Below are 23,571 nucleotides of genomic sequence, written 5' to 3'. Positions count from 1 at the left end.
CAGCCACCAGGGAAAGGGAAAAAAAAAAAAATAAAAAAATAAAGAGGACAGTCACCCTTTCAGTGGGGCAGGAGGGTCAAGGGCACTAAGAATTTTCCAAAGGGAAAACCAACCAGAGGGCACAGAAGGACTACAGCCTCAGGGAGTGAGCACTGGGCACAAGCTGGCTGTTATTTGTTGGGAGAAGTTATGTCCCGTCCCCGCCCCCCCCGCACCAACCCCCCCCAAATGTCACAGCCCTGTGGCTGTCACTAGTTCCCACTCACCCTCCTGCTTCGTTATGGCTCTAGCCAGCTCTGCCCGCTCTGCCCCGGGGCTTGGAGCCTTTGGAGGTTTTGAGTCACAGTTTGCAGAGCTTTTCCTGAGGACAAACCAAAAGGAAAATAGCAGTGTTAGCAACAGGCCAGCAAGCGGTAAAGACCGCGGTCTGCGTTGAGCCTCTGCTCTCCTGCCTCCATGCTGCTTTCTCCCCTGCAGCTGGAAACAGGAGCGTCTCTACTCTCTGCCTGTTGCTGGGAGAAGCTCTGGTCATCAGGAGACCAGGACAGAGGCTTTGGGAATCACTTCACAAGCAGCTCTGACCACTGAGCAGGAAGAGATGCAGGGAGGGCGCGTACCCCCTGCTCTCAGCCTGGACCCGGCAGCAGAGAATGAGGCAGAGCCCAGGATCTGGAGTGAGATTTAGCAGAAGAAAACACCAGCACCAAATTCAGAGCCTGGAGACTTCCCTGAATAAGGGGGGGGGAATTGTTCAGTCCCTCCAACCTACCACTGCCAAATCATCAAAAACCTGCCCAGCCATACCTCCCCTCCAGCACAACAGCCACTTTGTGTGGCCAGTGTCCCCCCCGACCTTACCCATTTCTCCCACACACTCCTCGAGGACAGCTGACAGCTCAGGCAAGCTCAGAGACTTCAAGGAAGGCGGCCATCCTTCCAGCACTGCAAGAAAGAGGAACCACACATTTCATCGATCCGCACCTTCTCTGTGACAGAGCGGAGACAGTGATTTGGTGTTGCTGTGAAGCATCCACACCCAAAGCGGCTCCACTTAGGGGTTCTGAGTCACGGGGGAAGAAAGCTGCAACTGCCTGTGACAAACTGAGGGGCTTTTCTGGCAATTCTACTATTTAGGAACTATATATATTTTTTATACTGGCTGGGTCATATATTAAGAGAATCTCAAAGAGATTAAGTGTAGTGGATAGAAATCCACAGGATCTCTCCTTGTCTCACTTTTAAAACGCGAGCAGCAAAGAGCACATCTCTGGAAGAGCACCACGTGCAGCAGGATCATTTGCTAACTCCTCATGGTAAGGAGCTGGTGGACCAAACCTGCCCATCCACGTTTGCCCCACGGACCGACCAGCACGATCCCCCAGACTGGGTTAGGGAACCAGCCACGGCTTCCCATTGAGAACTTGCTTGAGCGCGCAGTGCGGTAACACACCCGGAGCGCCCACACGCTGCAGCGTAGGAAGGCAAAGCCACAGGCCCGCGAAGCGGGGCTGCCGCTGGGTGCCCGTGCTGCAGCTTTGCATTTTTTAGCCACAAACACCCGCCAGACCCCAAAACTTCCCACTTGACGAGAATAAAAGCTGCTGAGAAACTCTGCTGCAGTTAAAGTCCAAATGCCTCGAGTGCTTTAAATGCCTTCCCTCAGCAAAAGTGTTTATGTTGAATTTAAGAGTTTGGCTGCTCCTCTGTTTCCAAATCACTTTTGACTCCGCCCTTTCAGCAATGGAAGAGAAGCACGTGGCTTGCTCTGGGGTCTCCCGCTGTTTACCCACCCCCCCTGCACCCATCTGTGTGGTTCGATAAGCTCTTCCTCACCCGGACGCTCACCAGGCCGCCTGCTCTCGCCGGTTCCCGGCTGCACCTTTGTGTCCAGCACTCTGCTGACTGCCACCTGCTCTTGGGTTAGCCGGGAGGACAGCTCTGCTTGACAGGATCTGCCAAACAAGACAAAGCCCATCAGAAGTGCACAGGGACACTTCTTGGAACAACACGCCGGTCTGTGCACTCCTACATCCTGCAAGTACCTGCTTGGGGTGCCGAGGGACCGCATCTAACGCCCTGGGTTACAAACTGCTCCTTGTTCCTTCCCAGGAAGAGGAAGACGTGCCCCAGACAAAGCTCAGGGCGCTCTCCACTGTGCCCCATCTCCACAGCAATCTCTGCCCCTGTCCACAGAGGAGCTGCGGGGGGAGAAGAGAAGGAGGGGGCGGGGTGAGCAGGAGGAAGCCCAAGCCAGGGGCTGTGCCTGGTTTATACCAGAATCAAGCCTGATCCAAGGTTTCTAATGGGCAAATGAAGCTCCCTCAGGACAGGCATCAGGTTAAAGCAAGAGAGGCACACAAAGTTCTCTGGGTAACATCACACCGTCAGTTCTAACAGCGCATCCTCAGAGCATGGCAGGGCCCTTTACCAGACAGCCTCAGCGCCTCAGTCAGGGGGGAAAAGACGAGTGCTCTGCCCCTCGCAGCTGGCAGTATTGCTCGGATGTCCTTCTGGAAGCCAATTCACCCTGCCTTGGTAGTGAGCGGGCCAGGAACTATAGCAATAGGATTAATGCCACCTTCAAGGACATGTCTGTTATCAGTGGACATAACAGGGCCCGTGAGAGGAGCTCAACTGGGGCAGGGAGAAAAGCACCACAAAGGCAACAAAAGATGTATTAGGAGGTGGAGGAAGACTGAACTCAGAGGCAGCGGTGTGAATGAAAAGGGCAGGTTTTTCTGTGAGGTGTCAGAGTTGCAAAAGAGTATTCTTCACTAGTCCGGGCAAGACATTGCAAGTCCTTTGATGTGGTTTGGAAGTTAGAAACTTTCCTGCATTCACTCCATCACCAAGTCATACCCATGTAAGCACGAACAAAGCACTTAGCCTTTTGGTTCCAAAGGAGCTGAGCGCCTTCACCTTCTGCTTGAAACAGGAGCACTCAGCATCTTTGAGAAGTCGGGCTGTTTACAGCTCATGTGTCTGATTAAGGCTTCACATCTGCTCATGTGGCTGTGGATTTCCACTAGAGAAAGTCAGGCAGGATCCAAAATGGGTTCGGATGCCTGGGGAGCTCTCCTGCCTTGCCCGAAGCATCACCTCTAAGAGTGCCAATGCGACCTCTGATCTTTGTATGGCCCAAATCCCATTTCTCCAGTAGCCTCAGTGCCATTTCCTAGGAATGACTTACTTGATCTGATCCAGTAGGACTCCAGCATCCTTGGTGATGGCCTGCACCTCTCTGAGCTGGCACTGGAGAACATTCCAGGTCTCATCCCGCTCCATCAAACAGCTCTCAGCCACCGCACGTAGCTTCTGCTCCTGGCATACCTGGCCCTTCATCACCTCCACCTCTTCACACCTCTACAGCAGAGCAGAACAGAGGATTAGGCTGGGAGTACTGTACATCACTCTCATATGTGTCTTCTCTGACATCCCTGAATCCCCGCCATTTTAATGGCTTAGGCAGTCACAGGGTTCCTGCAAAAGTGCGCCCAACGCAGTGGGAAAGGAAGCTGGATATGGCTTGTACACAGAATACAGTTCCTCTCCACACCAAGACCAGCCCCATAGTTACAATTCCCCCTTCCTCTCCATTTGCAAAGACACTCAGTAGGCCCAATTTCTTAAATCAACAGAAGTCTGTTCATTAATGGTTGCACAACTTCACCCTAAAAGGGACACTACTGAAAAAGAATAGGTGTTCAATTCCTCCCACTCACCCTGTTAGTTCTCAGGTGGATGGGAAACAGAGACATAAAAGATTCACAAGCAAGCAGCACAGATGAGTGGATAAGCTGCAGTTACGGCGTTACCTGATCTACTTGACACCAAGCATGTCCACTGAAAGGTATGTCTTTTCATTTACCCCAGGACAATTAGAAGCACAACATAAAAATATGCTACCTATCACTTATTGTAGTGCAACACGGCATCGAGCAGCTCGTGGCAGACTTATTACCTTGTGTAGCTGAATGGCCAATTCCTGCATCTCAGCCTCCAGCCGATCTGCGTAGGCCACCTCCAGGGCATCACTGGGTGGCCAAGCATTGCTGTGCCATCGGGCGATGGCAGAAGTCATCTTCCTCTTGGGACCAAACAGACTGGTGGGAGAAGAGCAAATTGTCAGGGACCAAACACTGCACCATGTGTCCCCGTTCCCAATAGAATGCCACGAGGACCTCTGCAGTTTCCTGGTTCCTCCAAGGCATCTCCAAAAAACCAGGAGCCTGTTGCAGCCAAGAACTAGAGGATATCAAAACTGTGTGGGAGACGGCCAGAACAGAAAAGCACTCACTAGCTAAACTTTCCTGACCAGGTTGTACACATGGTTTGTAAGGGGAAAGATAAAAACTACATTACAGACACTCACGTGATGCCTATTTCCTTCAGATCACTCTCTGTGAGGGTGAGGAAGATCCGGAGGTCGACATCTTGCTCCTCAAACACTTGCAGATACTTCAGGCACCCAATCTGCTCAAGGAACGTTGCCAGGTCCTGCAGCCCATCCACAACAAACTTATTTATACCCTCACAAACAAAAGCATTGCCATGCCTCTTCATCATAAACAGCTGTTTCCTCATGTTGCTGTTATGCCTTCCTGGGTTCTAGCAGCAATCATGACTTCACCTGGTTAACTGCCCTTCTTCAGAGTCACACAACACAACAATGGCTTGTCTGCTGCAGCCATTGACACTCGTAATAAATGCAGAGCACACAGACACCCCAACATCTACCCTAGCCCCCACCACAGACAGCTTCAGTAGCACACCCACAGGCCTGAGGGTCTAGAATACCCCTCCAAGCAACAGCAACGCCTAAGCAGACAGTTCTTTGAACAAGAAATTGCTGTTTCACAAGTATTTCAGTTTGGGCAGAGGTTTGGAATCAAGGGTGTTTTGGTGACAAATTCCCTTTTATCTGAGAAGGCCAAAAAAGCAGCTTAGGTAACCCTGGAAAGGTCTCCCAAGCTTGATACAGTGACATGGTCCGCATTACTTCTGAGACAACTGCCTGTGCCTAGTTACCTGGGGCCCTGTATAGGCAGGGGGCTCAGGAAGGATCAGGTGCTGACTAGAGCCCCCAGCTTTCCCTGGGCAGTGGGTCCACTGGCTATCACTGCTGCTGTAGCGATTCTTGATCTTGAAGCTCTTGGCTTGTTTCCGACTAGGAGGACTGTTTGCATGGTCAGAATCCTGAAAAAGAAAGAAAAATAACCCCCACAAAACGTAAAGGTCAAGGATGATCATGCAAAGATGCCAGGATCATTACAGCTAACAAGCACAGACTCCAAGTCTCAAGTTCTAAATCCAGGTAGGCGTCCACAAACACAGGCAAAGACTAACAAAGCCCTTATTAGGACGGATTGAGTCGAGTCGCTCCCAAGACAGCAGCTTGGTACCACGGAATGGTATCGGGCTCTTGCAATCCCAGCTTCGGAAGCAACATGGCAGAGCAAGCCAGAGCAAAGAGCAAGGCTGAATCCTCCCCGAACCAATACAATGCACTGAGATTCCATCTGTTAGAAGCTCCTCAAGATAGAGGACTTTTGGTCACATTCAGCTATATCACCCTTGTGTAGATGAGCCCCAGAGCTGTGACTGAAGCCATCGAGGAACCTCTGACCTTTTCCCCTTTCCATACTTCAGGAATGCCAATACAGCACTGCTGAGCTTCTCTAAATCTTACTATACTGCCTGCTATGACACCAAGCTCAAGGACTGACCCAGCTCTAGCAAGTCACATCCTTTCTTGACCATCACCTAGCTAGAAGTCCGCAAAGAGTTTAGAAGCTGGAGAGAACTTAAAAATGACTGACTAGCCATCAACAACACATTCTGGAGTGAGTGTACTCAGAATTGCCTACTAGCTGGAGATCAAACAGGCTAATCCACAACCTTCAAACATGGAAATTGATTTTCTTGTCCCTGTAATACTACTTTCCTCACCCAACCTGGTACTACAGCCTCCTGTGGAGGTAGAGTCATAGCAGGCTGTGGAAGGGAAACACTGGCCGCGCTGAAAGCACAGAAAGGAAAATTGAAAACCCAACCTCGTTGCTTTCCAAGGAGCCTTCACTGCTGACCCCCAGGGCTTTGATCAGGCATTCACTGCTGCTGCTGCTGCTCCTGACAGTCGCTAAGTTGTTGGTGAAGAAAACGTTATCCTCTGGAAAGGAATACAGGAAAGTTTGAGGTTCAGCTTCCTTACACTCCGTACTGGTTTTGCTACACAATTACCAGCAAAACCTGCTGGAGGTATAAAAGAAGGAGAAGCCCAGAGCAAGGCTTCATACGCAGCACTCATGACACAAGACTATTCTGAGACAGGAATATCACGTGTCTGATCCTAGGCACTAATCTTTCTCGAAGTCTGTTTAGTACCACAGAGAGCAGGAAGGCTGTGTATGTTTCTGTGAGGTTCTTGGTTATGGGGTGGAAAAGTGGGTTATTACTACCAAGCCTGCACTCCCGTTAGTAAAGTTCAGGAAGGCCTTTTCCTTGAGCCCAGAGACAATGCAGAGCCACATTATCCTTTATTCATTTAGGAACCGCCCATAGATCATTCCTTTGTGTTGCTTCACAGAATGGTGAGGCTGGAAGGGAGCTCTGGAGGTCATCTCGTCCAAACCCCTGCTCAAGCAGGGTCACCTACAGCAGGTTGCCCAGGATCATGTCCAAGGATAGAGACTCCACAACCTCTGACACCCTCAGTCACCCTCACAGTGGAAAAACAAAAACAAAAAAAAAACAACAAAAAAAAACCAAAACAAAGCAAACCACAAACCCCCAAACCAGCACTTCCTTATGCTCAGAGGGTACCTCCTGTCTTTCAGTTTGAGCCCATTGCCTCTTGTCCTGTCACCGGACACCACTGAAAACAGCCTTGCTCCACCTTCTTTACACCCTCCCTTCAGATTATTTGTACAAATTGATAAAATCCCCACTGAGCTCTCTCTTCTGTAGGCTAAACCACCCCAGCTCTCTCAGCCTTTCCACATGAGAGATACTCCAATCCTCAACATCTCAGTGGGAAAGGAACATGAAAGCCAAAGGGTTGGTCTCGCATCCGGGTGTGCACTGCAAGCCAGACTATCTTCCGAGACAGTGACTTACCCCTGCTGCTGCTGCTCTCCACATCCTGCTCGTTAATTGGAGAGGTAACATCCCGGTTCCGGATATCGTCTGCTTCACAGCTGCCATCATCATTGAAGGTAACATAGCCCTGAGGAGGGACCTGCTCTGTGTGCAAGAGGAAGGGAGAACCAATAAAGATTAGGATGCAAGTTACCAGAGAGGCTCCAGCAGGAAAAACAACCACTCAGGGATTTGAAAATAATCAAAAAGGAGAGACTTGCCTTCTCAACTAGCAGGCTCCATTCTAAAAAAATCACACAGAAGATCTGAAATACATATGCCTACAGCCTCTCTCACACAAATGCACATCAGCTGTACTTGATTGGTTGCGTTGAAAAAAGTCAAAAGGAAACAGCTTCATAGCAGAGATGCACCTTAAATAGCAGCTTTCAGCATTTCCTCTCCTCTTCATACCCAAGTTCTCAAAGGGGAAAAACATTTGCTTAGGATAGCAAGGTGCCAGCTATGTCCCATGGGCAGACAACCATACCCTGCAAAAACCAACCCCCCTGCATCTGTTTTAAACCACTAGTAGCATCCCACTACCATTTCAGAAGCTGACAGTATCATTGTGATACAGCCACTCCCATGGCATAGTACGTATCTGTATTAAGAGAAGAAACTGAACTTCGAACATGCTTTTAAGTCCACATTCTTGGCTATTCTAGACAACTAGGTAATCAGCCTGAGAAATACTCGTGGCTACGATGCATGCAACAAAACAAAACTCATAACTCTGCATCCAGTGGTTGATGTCTGAACTGGGATGATCCTCTCTATTGCACAGGGTTTATAATCTCATTTTCAGTAGTATTTCGAGCATCAGGAAAAACAACACAGAGGTCTAGGAGCACCAAGATCACTCTCACGATCAACGATTTCTTGGCCTGTGTAAACACTTCCTCTGCCATCAGCTTGAGAAGGGTTCTCAAACTTTTGAGCCTACCTCAAAAAGGGAAGCTGGACTGTTCTCAAGAATCAGGGGAACAGTAATTGAGGTAAGAGCAGTGTTTGTTCCACAGAAATGTTCCACTCATCAATAACCAGCCCTAACAAGAGAGTTCAAAGGGGTTTCTTTTTAAACCAGAGATTGGATAGCTTTGTATGATGGTGTTTGCTACCTTTGTTTCTGTACAAGCCACACATGAATCCCAAATAAAGAAAAAAACGTTGGCACAGAAATGGCTGCAAAGCATTTGAGGGGCTTCAAAGGATGCTCAATTAGGCTTCTAACTATTCTCACCATAGCGAGACTGCTTCTTTCCCCCGATTCCAACTGCTGTTATCTTAGCCAAAGCCTGGGGCCCATCATGGATGCTGGGACCTTTGGTTCTACGAACAGGTCTCTGTCTCTGGGGAGCAGAACATGATTCATCTGAGGAACTCAGCTCTTCATATTTTCCTGTAGTTCAAACAAAGATTGTTAGCAGCATAGGAATCCATTTACCTACTTTATTTGCTACTGGTCCTATGAATGCAGTGGAAAATAAAAAGGAACTGTCAAATGAGGGAGGGCGTAGCAGTTTAAGTAGGCCAGAAAGGGCCAGCAGACAAAAAAAAAAATAAAAATGTTCAAATCCATGCCTCTTCCATCTGCAGAAATCCTGGAATTTCCAGGACAGACCAGCTCATACTACCCCATACACACATTAACATACTTTCAAAATATCAAGCACCTCTCTTCAGGTTCTGTCTTAAAATGAAGAAGCTCACACATCTGTTACCTGGACCCCTGCAGAAGACCTTGGGCACTGGGGCTGCATGCAAATCTATCAGCCCCACAATCTTTGTATGTCCATACTTCATGGCCAGTGTCCGTGCTGTGGCTCCAGTGTTATCTCTGACATCTGCCTTCACTCCCTATAGAAAAAATGAAATGTTTAAAACGTACAGAGCAGAGGGCGCTATACACAAGAATTCAAGGGAGCCACAGAATCGTTTTAGTTCCTCCAAGCCCATCAGAAATAGAGTCTCACCTTTGATAGTTCAAACTCCACTAACACCTTGTTGCCTCTCTAGTTATCCACAGGATCTCCAATCCCTGAATGCCAAGTAGCCCAGGTATATGGCTCTTGTGCATTGCCACAGGGAACTAGTTAGTTTTATCTGAAAAATGTTCTGTGTTGCTGCCTCCTTCTGGAAGTAAGCTGGACCAGTTAAATGGGATATTAAAACTGGCTTGTTTATTAACTTCAAGAGACACGCACGCTCATAGCTTTTGGAGGCAGAAGATGCCCCCTATCCCAAGCATGCAAGCCTGTAAATAATATGGGGATAACTGCACCGTTTTCTAATTCAGTCATTATTCAGTTAAATCTGGACAGTTAGACCTCACTCCTGTTTGTGCAAGGCCAGTGTAAAATCAGAGTACCAGCCTTCGGAAAGGAGACACTTTGAGAACAGTCCTGGAAGTCTGGGACACCAGAGGTGACTGTCATCAAGGATCAAACACAAGACTGTAAGAAATCTTCTGTCAAATTTGTGGTTCTTTCTCTCTAACAGCTGGAACCACAGAGTTTCAGCTTTACAGAGACCTGTCTAGACACTTACATGATTGAGAAGGTACTGAACAATTATCTCATGGCCAGAAGCAGCTGCTTCCATCAGAGGCGTATATCCATACACAGGCTCCCTAGAGAGAGAACAAACACGCACACGTGGACTAGAAAAATCAAAGCTGAAATATGCTGCAGTCTTTGCCATAGCCTAATAGGGCATTTCTAGCCTCTACCCTCAGCTGTTTACAAACTGTATCGTGTATTGGCTGTTCTACTGCACTCTGGTCTATCTGAGTAAAACTCCCAGCGGAGATTCAGTAAGCACTGCTCTATTGGCTGGTTACTCTTCCAGTTGTAGATTTGCCTTTCGGTAGCAAAATCAGTTTTGCAGGCGCTAACAAAGCAAGAACCTCTTGTTGACCTCAGGCAATTCAATATGCATAAATGTACAGGCAGTTCCCAAGGCACAGGAATGCACTGAACACTTCAAAAAAACCAAACTGAACTCCAAGTACACAGAAAATTCAATAGAAAGACTTAGGAAGTGCACTTGAGTTCAGAAGGTGTTGCGCCTGTTTGCTTTCAGAGTTTAGCCCATAATTAAACAAGCAGCAAATCTAATTTCTCTTGATCCTAGTTAAATTAACAGTGACAGCACAGGCAGACTTCACTGTTCAGTTTGCGGGTCACCTGCCCTTGTGTTAGCTACTAGAGAGTGCCATACTTCCTAAGGTACAGGAAGAAAGACAAAAGCAGGCATCTTCTCCCTGTCCATGTTTGAACCCATTCATAAGCCAACTGCTGCTTCTGCATCTGAAATATATTTTGAGAAACGAAATGACAGATTCCTCCTTACTTGCAGTTGGCATTTGCCCCATTGTCCAGTAAGAACTTGACCATCTGCTGATGTCCGGCACTGGTGCAGTGAAATAAGGCAGTCCAACCATGAATGTCCTTCATCTCCAGCTCTGCACCTTGCTTCAAGAGAACAGAGAATGTTCTTTACTGCACCCCCTCTGCCGGGTCGCTTCGCCACTGCCCCTCTGCACTGTGATACCGAGAGAGTTTAAATCCCTGTCAGGAAGCTGAACTTGCAACAGAACATAAATTGCACACTTTGGTTGCAACTGATGGAGAATCCTACCCTGTGTATTTAAACCACATGCTGTGGGTTTACCTATTTATTATGGGATACACACCTGTAGAAGAAAGTAAGCAACACTTTCATTTCCGCAGCTGGAGGCCAGCATGAGCGGCGTCTGCCCTTCTGGTGTTGGGATGTTCACATTCACTCCTGCTTCCAGCAGCAGATGCACAATGGTGTCGTGGCCAATGTAGGAGGCATACATCAGTGGAGTCCAGCCACCACAATTCCTCTTATTTAAATCCAGATCTCCACTAAACAGAGAAAAGAATTCAGCTGAACTACTGTCCTGGAGCTGTAGATCACAGTAGGCTCCTGCAGCATTGTTGTATTGAAAGAAGGCTGAACAAAATTCTAGCCCTGAAGTCTGCATGGGACTTCCCACCAGCTCCAGCACAACTTCCACCAAATCACTAAGGAGATAGTTTTTTTTTAATCAGCAGATTTACTCCTTGAAACTTTGTGCCTAAGAACCTTTTGGGAGTTCCAGTGATGTGCCCCCGTTGCAATGATAGACCGACCTGTACGGCAGCCAGTGAAAAACCGTAACCTGCAGACAGCAACCACAGACATGTGCCCTCCCCAGCCCCTCCTTACCGCTGAATACACTCCTGCACCACTTCATACTGCCCGACGGAGGAGGCTGTATGCAAGTCCAGGGGAACGTCCAGCTCTTCCCGACAGATCATCTGACCGACCCCATGCCACATGGAAAGACTGCGGCTCAGCAGCTCCGACTCACTGGCTTCATCACTCAGCTCCGACATCCCCCCTGAGCAACCAAAGCAAAGCAGAACATTTAGCTGCTGATTTCCATTTTCTACAGAACATGGCATCACTTGGTGGTGCTACAGCTCCAGGGTGCCACAGGCTTGGAAGGTGAGGTCATCCCAGAGGTATAGCATTTCAAATTCCTACCTCTACTTTGATCGCCTTCTTAGCCTGAAGCAGTAAGACTTGCTGAGGAGTTTTTGCTGGCAGTTCTTTCTCGCTGCAGTGGACTCTGGGATTTGAATACACTGGAAAAATAAAAGCCAATAATGCTAAAAACCATCTTTCGAATCTCATTTTAAGACTTCAGAAGCACTGGCTTTATTTCCTCCCCTTCTAATCAGAATACGCCTAAGGCAGCTTTGGACACCCTCATCAAGAGAAGACTAAACGCCTATTTAAGTGCTGATGGCATGCTCAGTGTTATACAAAAGGATGTAATTCTTGGTCTGCATGTTTTATAATTCAGAAAGAGAATTAAGAATTCATGTGTCAGATGTTCCTGGTCTTTGTCCTTATCTGTCTTACATTACAGGATGGCCCTGCCTCAATTAAGACACAGTCATTAATAATGACAACTGTCCACTGCTCTCAAAAGTAGTTAATATCACCTGAATAGGGTGCACACTTCATTATGTCATCAGGTTGCAAGTAGATCGTTTCTACCATTTATTGTTTCAGCACTTCAGAAGCAGTCCAGTCCTGTCTCTGTGAATCCTGGAAATTGCTGAAACACCTCGGACAGCCCTGCACCTGCCCATGCGTTATCTGAGCTTGTCCGCCACCCTGCAGACAGTAACTTAATTACAAAGCCAGTACAGTTTCATGACTGCCTGAAAGGTTTATTTCCCATCCTTAGCCTTAGGGAGCAATTGCATATTAATCATTTTAACCACTCACAGGAGAGTGTTCTTGTTTGGCACTTCATAAAAATGCTGCTCGACACAGCTGCATCTATCATCCAAGGTCTTCAGCTGCAGTTTCAGGCTGCATCCACATGAATCCAATGGGAAGCACATTCCCCTGCCTGTCATCTCCTCACCCCTCATACAGCACTTCTGGGGTTTGCCTGGTCCCGCTACATATTATGTTGGGCAGCTAAGCCAACATAAAATATTATTCCTTTTTCCTGATAATTTCTTGCCAGTTTAACTCCTCAGATTGATTCATTCTGGGGTCATGCAAATGCCAAATTTGGCATTGGTGAAGGATTGTGATTCTTTCCCTCTACTCTGCCCTGGTGAGACCCCACCTGCAGTGCTGCGTCCAGCTCTGGAGCTCCCAACACAGGAAAGATATGGACCTGTTGGAGCACAGCCAGAGGTGGCCACAAAGATGCTCCAAGGGCTGGAACACCTCTCCTATGAGAACAGGCTGAGAGAGTTGGGGTTGTTCAGCCTGGAGAAGAGAAGGCTCCAGGGAGACCTTATAGCAGCCTTCCAGTACCTAAAGGGGGCCTACAGGAGAGCTGAGGAAGGACTTCTTACAAGGGCATGGAGTGACAGGATGAGGGGGAATGGCTTCAAACTGGAAAAAAGTAGCTTTAGATTAGATATTAGGAAAAAAATCTTGGCTGTGAGGGTGGTAAACCCCTGGCCCAGGTTGCCCAGAGAAGCTGTGGCTGTCCCACCCCTGGAGGTGTTCAAGGCCAGGTTGGACAGGGCTTGGAGCAACCTGGGCTGGTGAGAGGTGGCCCTGCCCAGGGCAGGGGGGTGGGAACTGGATGATCTTTAAGGTCCCTTCCAACCCAAACCATTCTATAATTTATGAAGAATAAGAGAGAGCAGGAACAAGCTTTTCAGCAGCAGTTGCTCTTTAGATTGCCCCAGCTGTAAAATTTCAAAATCATACTTACATTCTCTAAAGAACTGAGAATCTTTGTCTTGCAACCACCAGCCCCTTTTCTTACAGCATACGCAAAAGACCTTTAATTCCTACCTCTTCACTCCCCATGTGGATCCTTTCTCCCACACCTTGCTTTTTTTCCCCTCCTCCTTCTTCAGTTTGTTAAGACTACAAAAGCACCATCCATTCTGCCTAATCAGCGTGTGCTGGTAATAAATGATTCCTTTCTTAAGATATCTGCACAAGCACTTATTTTACCTAACAGCAGCAATTTGTATTATGCTGGAAATGCAGAGGCCTCAGGCAACAATAGGCAGGGCTGAACACAAATGAAAGACCTGAACACCTCACAATCAAAATACAAGCAGATAAGTGGACTTAAGTGGATCATAAGGGGGAAAAGTAGGAGTGTTCCTCACTATAACAGATTAAAGCTGCCCCTGGAAGGCAAGAAAGCATTTTCACAGTTAAAGGAGGTAAAATCCAGGACAGTTTGTAGAAACATATTCAGATGAAAGCAAAGCTCATTGTTCTCTCTGCAGACCTCCTTGTTAATTGGATACATTAACTACAGAAACCCACGGATGTTTGGTCTTTGTCAGAATCAGCCCCGCATCAGGTACTAGTTACCAACACAACTCTGGTGGGCTGATCCACAGTCAACAGGGCAATATTGACATGACAGAAAGGTTATGCTTCACTCCAGAACATTCAAGACCCTCAGCCTCATTCCTACCACCTCCACTGTGCTCTAAATGCCTATGTCTTTGCATTGTTTTTTTTTTTTTTTTTTTATTCTGAGATTTCACCCCAACCTGAACTGGAGCACCATGTCAGCTGTGCAAGCACCTGAGAAGATACAGGGGACAGCTGAACAGAATCTACAGGAGAACAATAAAAGTGATCAGAGCCCCAAGGATTGAAATGAAAAGACTGGATGAAATGAAATCAGGGTTGTCTGGACTAAAGAGGAGATGCCCAGAGGGGATGTGTGATAACAGCCTTCAAATAGATAAACGGTTGCTGCAGAGAGAAGAGAAATAATGCGTTCCTTGTGGCCACAGTCAATATGACAGGACATAACAGGCTTAAGTTGTAGCATGGAAGATTTTGGTTAAAGACCACAAAAATCCTTGTAAAAAAAAAACAAAAGCACCAGGATGGATTAGCAGCAGAGGTTTGGTTGCTAAGAATAAGCTAGACAAACACCTCCTGAACATTTACAGGCTGTTCTTGCTTTTGGGCACAGCAATTAAGTTAACATTTGTTAGAGACCTTGCCCAGCCCCACAAGGCTGTGGTTATTAATTATGTTTAATACATCTACACCTAGCTATTTATCAGGATCAGAACTCTACAGTGCTGAGACTCAAGAGCAGGTAGGAAACACCATGCTGTCCTGGATTCAGTTTGCTGCCTGAGCAGATGAGAAAAACAGAAGGCAGAAAAAAAAAAAAAGAAATATACCATAAAAACTTAGTATGAAAACTGCAGCAAAAAGCACCTTAGTAAATCTTTATGAAGGATAAGCCGAAGGAACAAACAACAGTAAATGAAAGAGTGGCAGAAGAGCTGTACTAAAATAAATTTGAGAAGCAACTGAGGCAACCAGTCTCCAACGCAGAACAAATCCAACACTGCTCATTAATCACCACTCATCAGGCACTATTAAGCTGCACTGGTTCTGCTAATTTCATTCTCTCACATCCTCTTCCACAAGCACAGGTAACATCCACACGGGTCCTTCTGTCCCAACGGACACAAGACACCCAAGACAGCACGAGTGTAGAGGTTGTTGGGAGTTTCCAACTACACCATCAAGCTGACAACAGGCTTCACTTCTGCTTCTGACTTAGTTCTATCTCCACTAAATTCAGCGACAACCTATTGGATGAAATAAGAAGCCTTATTACATCCTCGTATAGGTACAAATAGTTGTTACCAGCTCAGTCACAGCAACAAGCGTTCCCAGAGCCAGAACATCTCATCATAGGCTGGCAGGGACTTTTAAGACTATTGAGTCCAACCATCTACATAACACTGCCAAACCCACCATTAAACCATGTCCCTCAGCACCACATCTACCCATCTTTTAAATCCCTTCAGGGATGGTGATTGGACCACTTCCCTGGGCAGCCTGTTCCAGTGCTTAACAACCCTTTTGGTGAAGAATTATTTCTTAATATCTAACCTAAACCTCTCCTGGCACAACTTGAGGCCATTTCCATTTCTTGTCGCTTGTTACTTGGGAGAAGTGACCGACCGCCTCCCTCGCTACAACCTCCTTTTCATCTTTGCACTACCGTTGCCTGCTGACTGACCAAAGCTGGGCACACATGTTACAGCTATAGGAACCCCATTAGGTTTCACAGGATATTGCTGTGTGTAACAGAAGGCACTCCTGCAGCACCAGCTCCAGCTAAGGACCCACAACACCTAGATTCAACCCTACGCATGCCTGTTAAAAAGGCACCAAGCTCTTCACCCGTACCACAAGCCTGGCACTCTCAGACATGTTAAAGCACATAAAACATTCCCAAAAAGACAAGATAAGAGGCAGAAAAGCACTTCAACAGCCACGTTAAGGAGTGCATTTCCCAGAACAGGGGCTATGCCAGTTGAAAAGCACTCCAGGGTAGACAGACCCCACAGCCCCCGGGGCTCAGTGCCGGGCAGGCTCCAGTCACACTACAACACACCTGAAGAGGAGCGAGCCCGGTTGTAGCTGTCAAAACTGGTAACTATGAGGCTGTTACCAGAAGGTTCACAGCAAAACGCTTTCCCGGCACGTTATCCCCATACCTCGCCGGGCCACGGTTCCCCCGACACCCTCCTAGGAGCTCGGTCTCAACCCTGCGGTGGGGCAGGCCAGGGCTGGGTGCCCCGGCCTACCCCGCCGCAGGGCCGGTAAACCTCAGCTAACGGAGTAGAACCGCTCCGGCCACGGGCCCACCGAGACCGGCCACCGCCTGGTGACGGCCCCATAGGCGGCTGCACCCACAGCCATCGGAGAACAAACACCGCCCCAGCCAACCGGCCCCGCCGTCTCTCACCTGCACACCCGGTGAGCTCCGCTACCGGAAGTCACCCCGCCCGCGCAAGGAATGCTGGGAAACTTCCGCCCCGGCGAGCCGACAGACTATAAGGACCATCAGCCCCCGCGGCGGAAGAGGAGGCCCCGCCCGCCGGGGGCGTGCGGCCAATACACGGTGTCCCTGTGGGGAGGCGGAGCGAAGGATAGCCAATGGGATTCGGCTGCCGCGGGAGGGCGGGCGGTTCTAGCAGGCGGGGTGGATCCGACCCGGTGGCTGAGGTACGAGAGGGGCAAAATGAAGAGTACCGGCAGTGATATGGGCGGGCGGAGCTGCCAGGACCCCAGGCCGGGGCTGAGCGGGCTGGCGGGTCTCGGAGGCTCCCGGGTGGGTGCTGCGAGTGAGGGGACGGGGGTCCCACGGCGGGGAGCGGCGGGCAACTGCCGGCCGCGTTGCCATGGCGACGGGGGGCGCAGGCGCAGCGGCGCATGCGCCGGCCCGGCAGCCATTTTGGTGGCTGTGAGGGAGTTACCTCAGGGGGTTTCCTGGGGGTGTCCGTCTCGCACTGGGGGTCCTCAGAGCTGTCGGTGTGGTGTGACAAGTGCTGAGGGCAGGGGTTAGCTCATCCCCTGGTCTACAGGGGCCTGCGTGCCCGTGAGCATCGCCTCAAAGTGAAGGTTTGTTTCCCGCCATTGCTTTCGTCGTCTTGGCTTCTCACTCGTTGCCATCGCGCCCAGACAGCGAGGCTCCCGAGATGGACCTGTCAGGAAATGTCAGTTCTGGTGACATGGAGAAGTTCAGGATTTCACGTCTCAATTGGCCCAAGCTCTCCAGAAAGCACCTATTGTGTTACAGCTGTACAAGTCTGCACTTTGTTTTAAACATGAGTCCTGCTTGCTCCCAGAGAACATGCTGGATTAGATGACTGATAAGTCAGATCCAGTATAACACCCTTAATCTTGGGAGACTGACCTTCTGTCAAGCTGGCAGAGGGAGCCACAGTAGGCAGTTTGTTTTTAGCAACAACCTCTGCTTACAGACAGAGCATAGTACTGCTCTGAGTAGAGCAAGTACCCCCCAGCCTTGGGGATTTCCCTCCATTTTACCTAAATTGATTCAGGGGTTGTTTCGCATGAGCAAAGCCACCAATGTATGGATATGGCATATGAAGTATTTGCAAAGGCATTTTTTGAGTTGTAAACTCCCAGGGCATAAGAGGAGTTTCACTTTACGTTTAGAGGAGTCTTACTTGTCTATGCCAATGCAAACAATACCCACAGTGTAATCATAATGGACGGTTATTTCAGTACTGAACAACATACAGCCACAAACCTCTTAACCTTTCTTGACAAACAGAAATGATTTACTCCCACATTTGATTCCCCAGGAAACCGTGCATTGGTAGCATAAGATTCAAAAAGCAAAGGTTTTCCTTGAAGATTAATTATCTGACCTGTTAGTACAGCAATGGTCCCTACTGTGTTGTCTCAACTCCTCATGTACATCAAGGAAAACATGAGGAAAGAGGCTGCTTTATAAACACTTCTGAGAGGTCAAAATCCAAGAGTGTGCCTGCTTTCTACTATTTTTGTACAAATCTAGTGACGAAAAGCAAACATAAATAATATTATCTATCATTTAAGCAGTGAGGAGGGGAACGTGAGACAAATAGGCAGGAGTAGAAAAGACTAGCTTAGAGCAGAGATGCCAGCCTTGCCTTCGCTGCATACCTTTCCTCTCCCTGCAGGCACTGTGAACGTGCTTTTCTGAGAACACAATTACAAATCAGTCTTGCTAAGAATCCCCAAAATGCTTTATAAATGAGGGGCTAAACTGCCCCTTCACGTGGCTGCAATTATGAGTGTATATGGTGAGCAGGGCAGAAAGCTCTCAGCCGTCTAAACTCAGGTGGGAAGGAACGATTCCAAAAACGCAGACTTTATCCTTCGCTGCTGACAGTGAAAACTCTGGGAGTGCTGAGAATTATGCTGACCCTGAATGCACATGCTTTGTTCTTGCTTTGTACTGATGTTATCCCTTGTGTTCTTTTGTGAGGTGTACTTAATCTCATCTTTCATTTGATTGAAGGGAAGCTGTTCGAATGGCCTCCAAAGGGCAAAGTGAGGATACAGAGTATCCATCTGAGCCTCCTGCAGCTCCTGTTCAGAGGGACAGAACATTTCAATGGGGAGCCATACTCGCTGCAGTGAAAGATCAGCTCCCATCTCTGGACTCTGACACCTCCACAGTAAGCACTGGAACCTGCCTTTCTTCCTCACTGTCTTTTAGAAAAATCTCTCAAAAGCAAGAGAAGGTCACCTTAGCCAGTCATTTCTGGATAGCTAGTACGCTATCCTTGATGGACTACTTGTTCTGACTGTTGTAACACTGTGCATTAATCCACAGCCTTCTGGATTATCTCTAATTGTCAAAGAGTAATTGCCATTTCCTCTTGCTGTTTTCTTTGGAACCTGAAACGGGACTGATTTTTCCAGATGATAATTATTCCTAGGTTGGGAAGAGGAGGGTAGCGGACATCTTGCAGAATAAGTCCACGTTTCTTCTTAGTTTGTTCAGTGGAAAATACAGCATGAAAGAAGCATACTGCTGATTTAAAATTAAATTATAAGGTTTTATCTTTGAGAGTGTTATGCTATTCGTTCAGATAATGTACTTGCTAGATGGTAGGCCTGTCAATATATTTCTCTACGTATGAGGATCACAGGAAAGTCATATTCTTGAAGACATTGTGGTCCACCGGAAAAAAGCATTTGACAGATATTTCAATCCTGAATTCTGATTTTTTTTCCCTGCCTGTAATTCTCTGCAAACCATGTTCCCTTTTTGTGTTTCAGTTCTATCTGCAAAGAAACATAATGCCACTAACCTTTTCATATAAAGCATAAGATTGATAAATGTGGTGCAGAATTCTGCACTGTTACAAGTTTTTTACTAGCTGAGTCCTAGTGTCTGGGTCAGGCTGCTTCTTGGCTGCTGAAGACCTCTCTTCACAGGACAGCACCAATCTGATCGAAAGAATAAAAGTGCCTGCCTCTGTAGCCCAAGATGCTAGCTCTGGCATTGACTTTTCCAAGGTCATGATGTGTCTCAAGACTCGCTTATTAGTGGCCTTTTGTGCAAATCAGAATATTTTTTTAATTTTCAAACATGTATACACTTGAAATAATATTTTTGAACACAAAGGATATATTTTATTCTAGCTTAGTGTGGCCCTTAATGATACAAAGGCAGTCTTCTGAGCAGTGAAGGAGCCAGAAATGCCTCCATGGGGTATTTATTACTTATTATTAATCAGTCATCAGAAGCAGTGTGACCTAGTGGATAATGTGTTGATACAGATTCCATGACTTGGTTTCTGCAGTTGGCTCTCTCACTAACATGTTGGACAAGTTATATTGCCTCACTGTTTCCCAGTTCCCCTCTACTTACGTTCTGTTTCAGTTACTTGAAACAACCATCACATTTTAATAAGTGTCTATAAAGTATAGATTAAGGCCCAACACTCAGAAGTTATTTTTAGGCATTCTTCTTGTAGAAGTGTACAATAAGGTTATGACAGAGAGGTAGCGTGGTGCTTTGGTGCCAAATACCATTCTATAACTAAATCACACTGCACTTTTTTTTACTTATAATCTCCAAATTCTCTGTTTCTATTACATGTGGAAAAAATTTCCTGCTGAAGGAACTGAGGCAATCTATTTGGCACTTATGTGCTACCCTTAATTTGCATTCAAAAGATTGGGCTGTATAATTCTTCTCCTGCATAATATGAAACAGTAGCCTGCTGAGCCTGCAGTTTCAGCGCTGCATCTTTGTCCGAGCGGTTTCCACTTGCATGAAGATACGTTTATGTGTCTGAGATCTGTAACTTCAATGGACTGTGCTCCTGCATTCGAAAAGGGCATTGACAAATGTGTCTTATGCCCTGAAGTACTTTCATTACCCTGATATGCAATTTATTAGGAAGAAAGAAGTTCTGTTGCAGTTTGCTTCATGTTAGGAGAAATTAATTATACCAGATGGAGAGAATTCTCCAAAGTGTCAGTTACTGAAAATGCACACTTGCAAAACAAAGGGATAAGCAGGCAATCTGGGTCCTGACTGCTGAGGAGGTGCTTAATCTCACTTTGGTGTCTATGCATAAGGATTAATCTCAAATGTGTATCTTATGTTCAGAAAAGAGATTTTCAAAGCTATTTAAACTCTGTCCAACCAAGTATAGATACTGCTTTGCATTCTGAACGGTGAATGTCAGGGTCCTGATTGCAATAATGAGCCTTCAAGGCCGTGACCAGCCTCACCTGGGGCTCCCACCCACATTCCCAGCAGCTCTATTTAAGCTCAGCTCTGGGCCTTCAGTCTTTATCTGAACGATGTTGGGGGAGGACTGGTTTCTAGCTACAGTCCTGCTTGAGCCAGGCTTTCCTCTGTGAACTGACTTTCAGGCTTGGTCTCTGACCACCACCACTGCAATTTTGTCTTGTGATCTGGATTATTAACTCAACCTGGTTACTACATCTGGTCTGTCCTGGTTACTTCTCTGGGTACTGTGGGGCTGGGCTTTGGCTGCTGAGGCCATTGTCCTTCCAGTTATGTGCTTCCCTTCCCTTAGGGAGCAGCCCTGTTCTAAGAATCACTTGGGAGTTGGAGAACTTGCCCGCTCTTGTCATCACTTTGCTCAGAGGGATGTTAATCATCAACCTCCATGGTAATTCAGTGTTTTATGTGGTTTTTACAATTGTTGCTTGCTCAAGTGTTAAGCCACTGTAAGACAGCCTAGGATGCCGAGTGTTGGGCTATCGGACTGTCTAGTGAAGATGTGACTGCAGAGAAAATTCGGGTCTCTCAACTTCAGTCAAGTGGTGACAACACAGGATTTTTCACTGCAAAACAGATATTTAGGTGAGTATTAGTGTCTCATTTAAATTCGATTTTCTTTTTTTGGTTTGCAGTCTGATTGTGAGAGCGATGGGGAGCTTTTCATCTTCCAGCGGGAACAGCCGAACTTAATTCCTGACCTGTCAGAAGAACTGATGGAGTTTTCCCTGGAAGACTCAAATGTGCAGGTTGTTGATTGTTGTGTGTGGGCTGTGCTACTGTAGCCCCACTCTTCTAGTTGTCTTCAGTGTGGGTACCTGTTGTTGTTTGACTTATTTGACTGAATTGTGTGATAGAAGAGCATAGTCCCCAGTACTTTCTCCCTCTAGAGACTAGGTCTTTCTTTCTCTTTATATAATGACACTTTTAAGCTCTCTGCTCTTAAGACCTGTTTTCTCCCATCTCCTTGCAGTTTTTATTATTGTCCTTTTGCTGCTGTTTTTTTTTTTTCCTGTGTACTAACAGTAACACTGTGTAATGACTCCTAAATTTTTCAGGGTTTGAAATAGTTTAAGCCACCATTTTATATGTCAAGAAAATGTAGAATTACGTAGTGGGTCCTGACTAAGGAGGACAAGTATGAACTTTATCCTTTGAACAACTTTTCTGAGGTAAAATGATTACCTGCAGTAGTGAAGGTTAGTCATCATAGGAAGCTGGAAGAGGAGCCAGCTGACCCTGCTCTCCCATCATGGGAAGACTGACATTGTGCTGCTTTTTCCCAGTTGCTTATCTTGGTGTAAGGGATGTCATATGATGAGCAAATGTAAGGAAAACTAATTTCAAGGATGTTTAGCACTTCCTGGAGTTATAGTCTCTGGAAAGTAAACAGTCTTACTGTTTTCCATGGAGGATATGGTGTGTGCTGTTACCAGATGGTGTCTGAGCTGGAGCTGCTATCTGCCAATCACTTCGTTTTGGTTTACTGTAAGCTTCTAAAGCTTAGGGAGATGTGACTTTCTGCATGCCTGTATTTTCTCTACCTGTAGCAAACCCAGGAAACAGAAAGACACCCATGGGAGATCTGGAATGGAGAAATGGAAAGTTTTGGCTTTCAGAAAAAAACAGATGGTGCCCAAGTCATTGCAAAAGAAGATGTACAAATGATTAAAGACGAGGCTTCCAATCTTGCCAGCCACAGTGAAGAAATTCCAAGCCAAAAGGAAGCTGCTTTTGAAGAGTCTCTTGCAGATTCCACAGATCACCATGAAGAGAAAGAACTGGGCAGGAGACAGGCCAGGGAAAGAGGGAACCCTTGGCTTAATACAGCATTGTCTGTGGAAGAGCTTGGCAGTCAAAAAGAGAGAAGACAGTTGATAGAGTCAAAGATAGTCTCCAAAATAATTCTGGAACCATCACCAGGCCACCCAGAGCTAGATGTTAAGCCTCCCACACATGGCATTAGCAACAATCTAGAAAGAATTGCTAAGGAAGAAACCTGCTCAGACAATCATCTTCAAGAACTAACCCATTTGTCATTGCAGGTAAGCGGCCCAAACAAAAAAAAAAAAGTTTTGGGGAGTGCTGCTTGTGGGGTAGAGGGCACAGTGCTTTGCTTGTAGAATCCTACTAAAATAAAGAACCAAAATGCCAAATTCTGCATGCACCGCAGTGTTCTTTGTTGCTTTCATTGTTGTCCTGAATTTGGGTTTTGTTGGATCTCTTGCTATAGAAGCTACGAACAAACTATCATTGTTTTATAGACCTGTGATTAAAAGACCATAACGGTAGCAAAAGCCATGGGTCAGCAGCATGGTTGATGGTCTATTCCAGGAAAGCCAACCACAGCATCTGCCCTTGGAAAGGCAGCGATCTTTTCTGCTCCGAGGCAGACTTTGTGTTAAAACAGTGACCTTTTGGCCTTCCAACGTCTTGTCTTTTCTGTAGCACTGTGGTCATGCTGGAGGTGAGAGGAGAAGGTGGTGAGGGTTGCTCCTGAAATCTTGGATCTCTTCTACCTAAGGCAGGTGCTTAGGTCTGTTACTTGCTTGTTACTTCCCAGCTCAGCAAGGTAATGTCAAGTAAAGTTGTTAAAACTATATACAGGTTCTTCTTTAATTATATCAGTTCATTTGAAAATGATTTTTTTTCTAAAAGTATATTTAAGTCCCTTTCTACATTAGAAATGGAATTGTGCAAATCTTAATTTCATTTTCTTTTGGATCCTGCATAGTATCTTACAATAGTACTGTTTCTGTTAAGGTTTAGGAGGATAAAACCTTAATAGAGTAGGTTAGGTGGTCGTT

At 46.7% G+C, this 23,571-nt stretch overlaps 2 protein-coding genes across 2 annotated transcripts in view; one reads left to right on the top strand and one right to left on the bottom strand.

Annotated features, from left to right (window-relative positions):
* Positions 1-278: 278 nt before the first annotated feature.
* ANKS3 (ankyrin repeat and sterile alpha motif domain containing 3) lies at positions 279-16,484 on the bottom strand (the record flags this gene model as incomplete). The annotated part of the gene is made up of 17 exons (XM_082490540.1): positions 16,448-16,484; positions 11,698-11,798; positions 11,377-11,551; positions 10,835-11,033; positions 10,492-10,613; positions 9,688-9,769; positions 8,862-8,997; positions 8,381-8,539; positions 7,117-7,242; positions 6,054-6,169; positions 5,029-5,196; positions 4,373-4,497; positions 3,962-4,103; positions 3,191-3,363; positions 1,834-1,952; positions 859-942; positions 279-361 (listed from the first exon to the last, which is right to left on the bottom strand). The coding sequence occupies exons 3-17, from the start codon at positions 11,544-11,546 to the stop codon at positions 279-281; spliced, it is 2,004 nt and encodes a 667-aa protein (XP_082346666.1). The 5' UTR covers positions 11,547-11,551; positions 11,698-11,798; positions 16,448-16,484.
* Positions 16,485-18,527: 2,043 nt separating this feature from the next.
* Positions 18,528-23,571, top strand: part of DNAAF8 (dynein axonemal assembly factor 8) — a gene marked incomplete at its 5' end in the record, with an annotated part of 95,515 nt that continues 90,471 nt past the window's right edge. The window contains 3 exons of the mRNA XM_082490428.1: positions 18,528-18,674; positions 21,400-21,513; positions 22,315-22,809. Of these exons, the coding sequence (XP_082346554.1) occupies positions 18,528-18,674; positions 21,400-21,513; positions 22,315-22,809 (756 nt within the window). The remainder of the gene's footprint in view (positions 18,675-21,399; positions 21,514-22,314; positions 22,810-23,571) is intronic.

This window comes from Vanellus vanellus (assembly GCF_965231255.1).
Source record: "Vanellus vanellus genome assembly, chromosome: 14".
Classification (NCBI taxonomy): Eukaryota; Metazoa; Chordata; class Aves; order Charadriiformes; family Charadriidae; genus Vanellus; species Vanellus vanellus.
The sequence above is the reverse complement of the archived record's forward strand: the minus strand, read 5'-3'. Positions and strand labels throughout refer to the sequence as shown.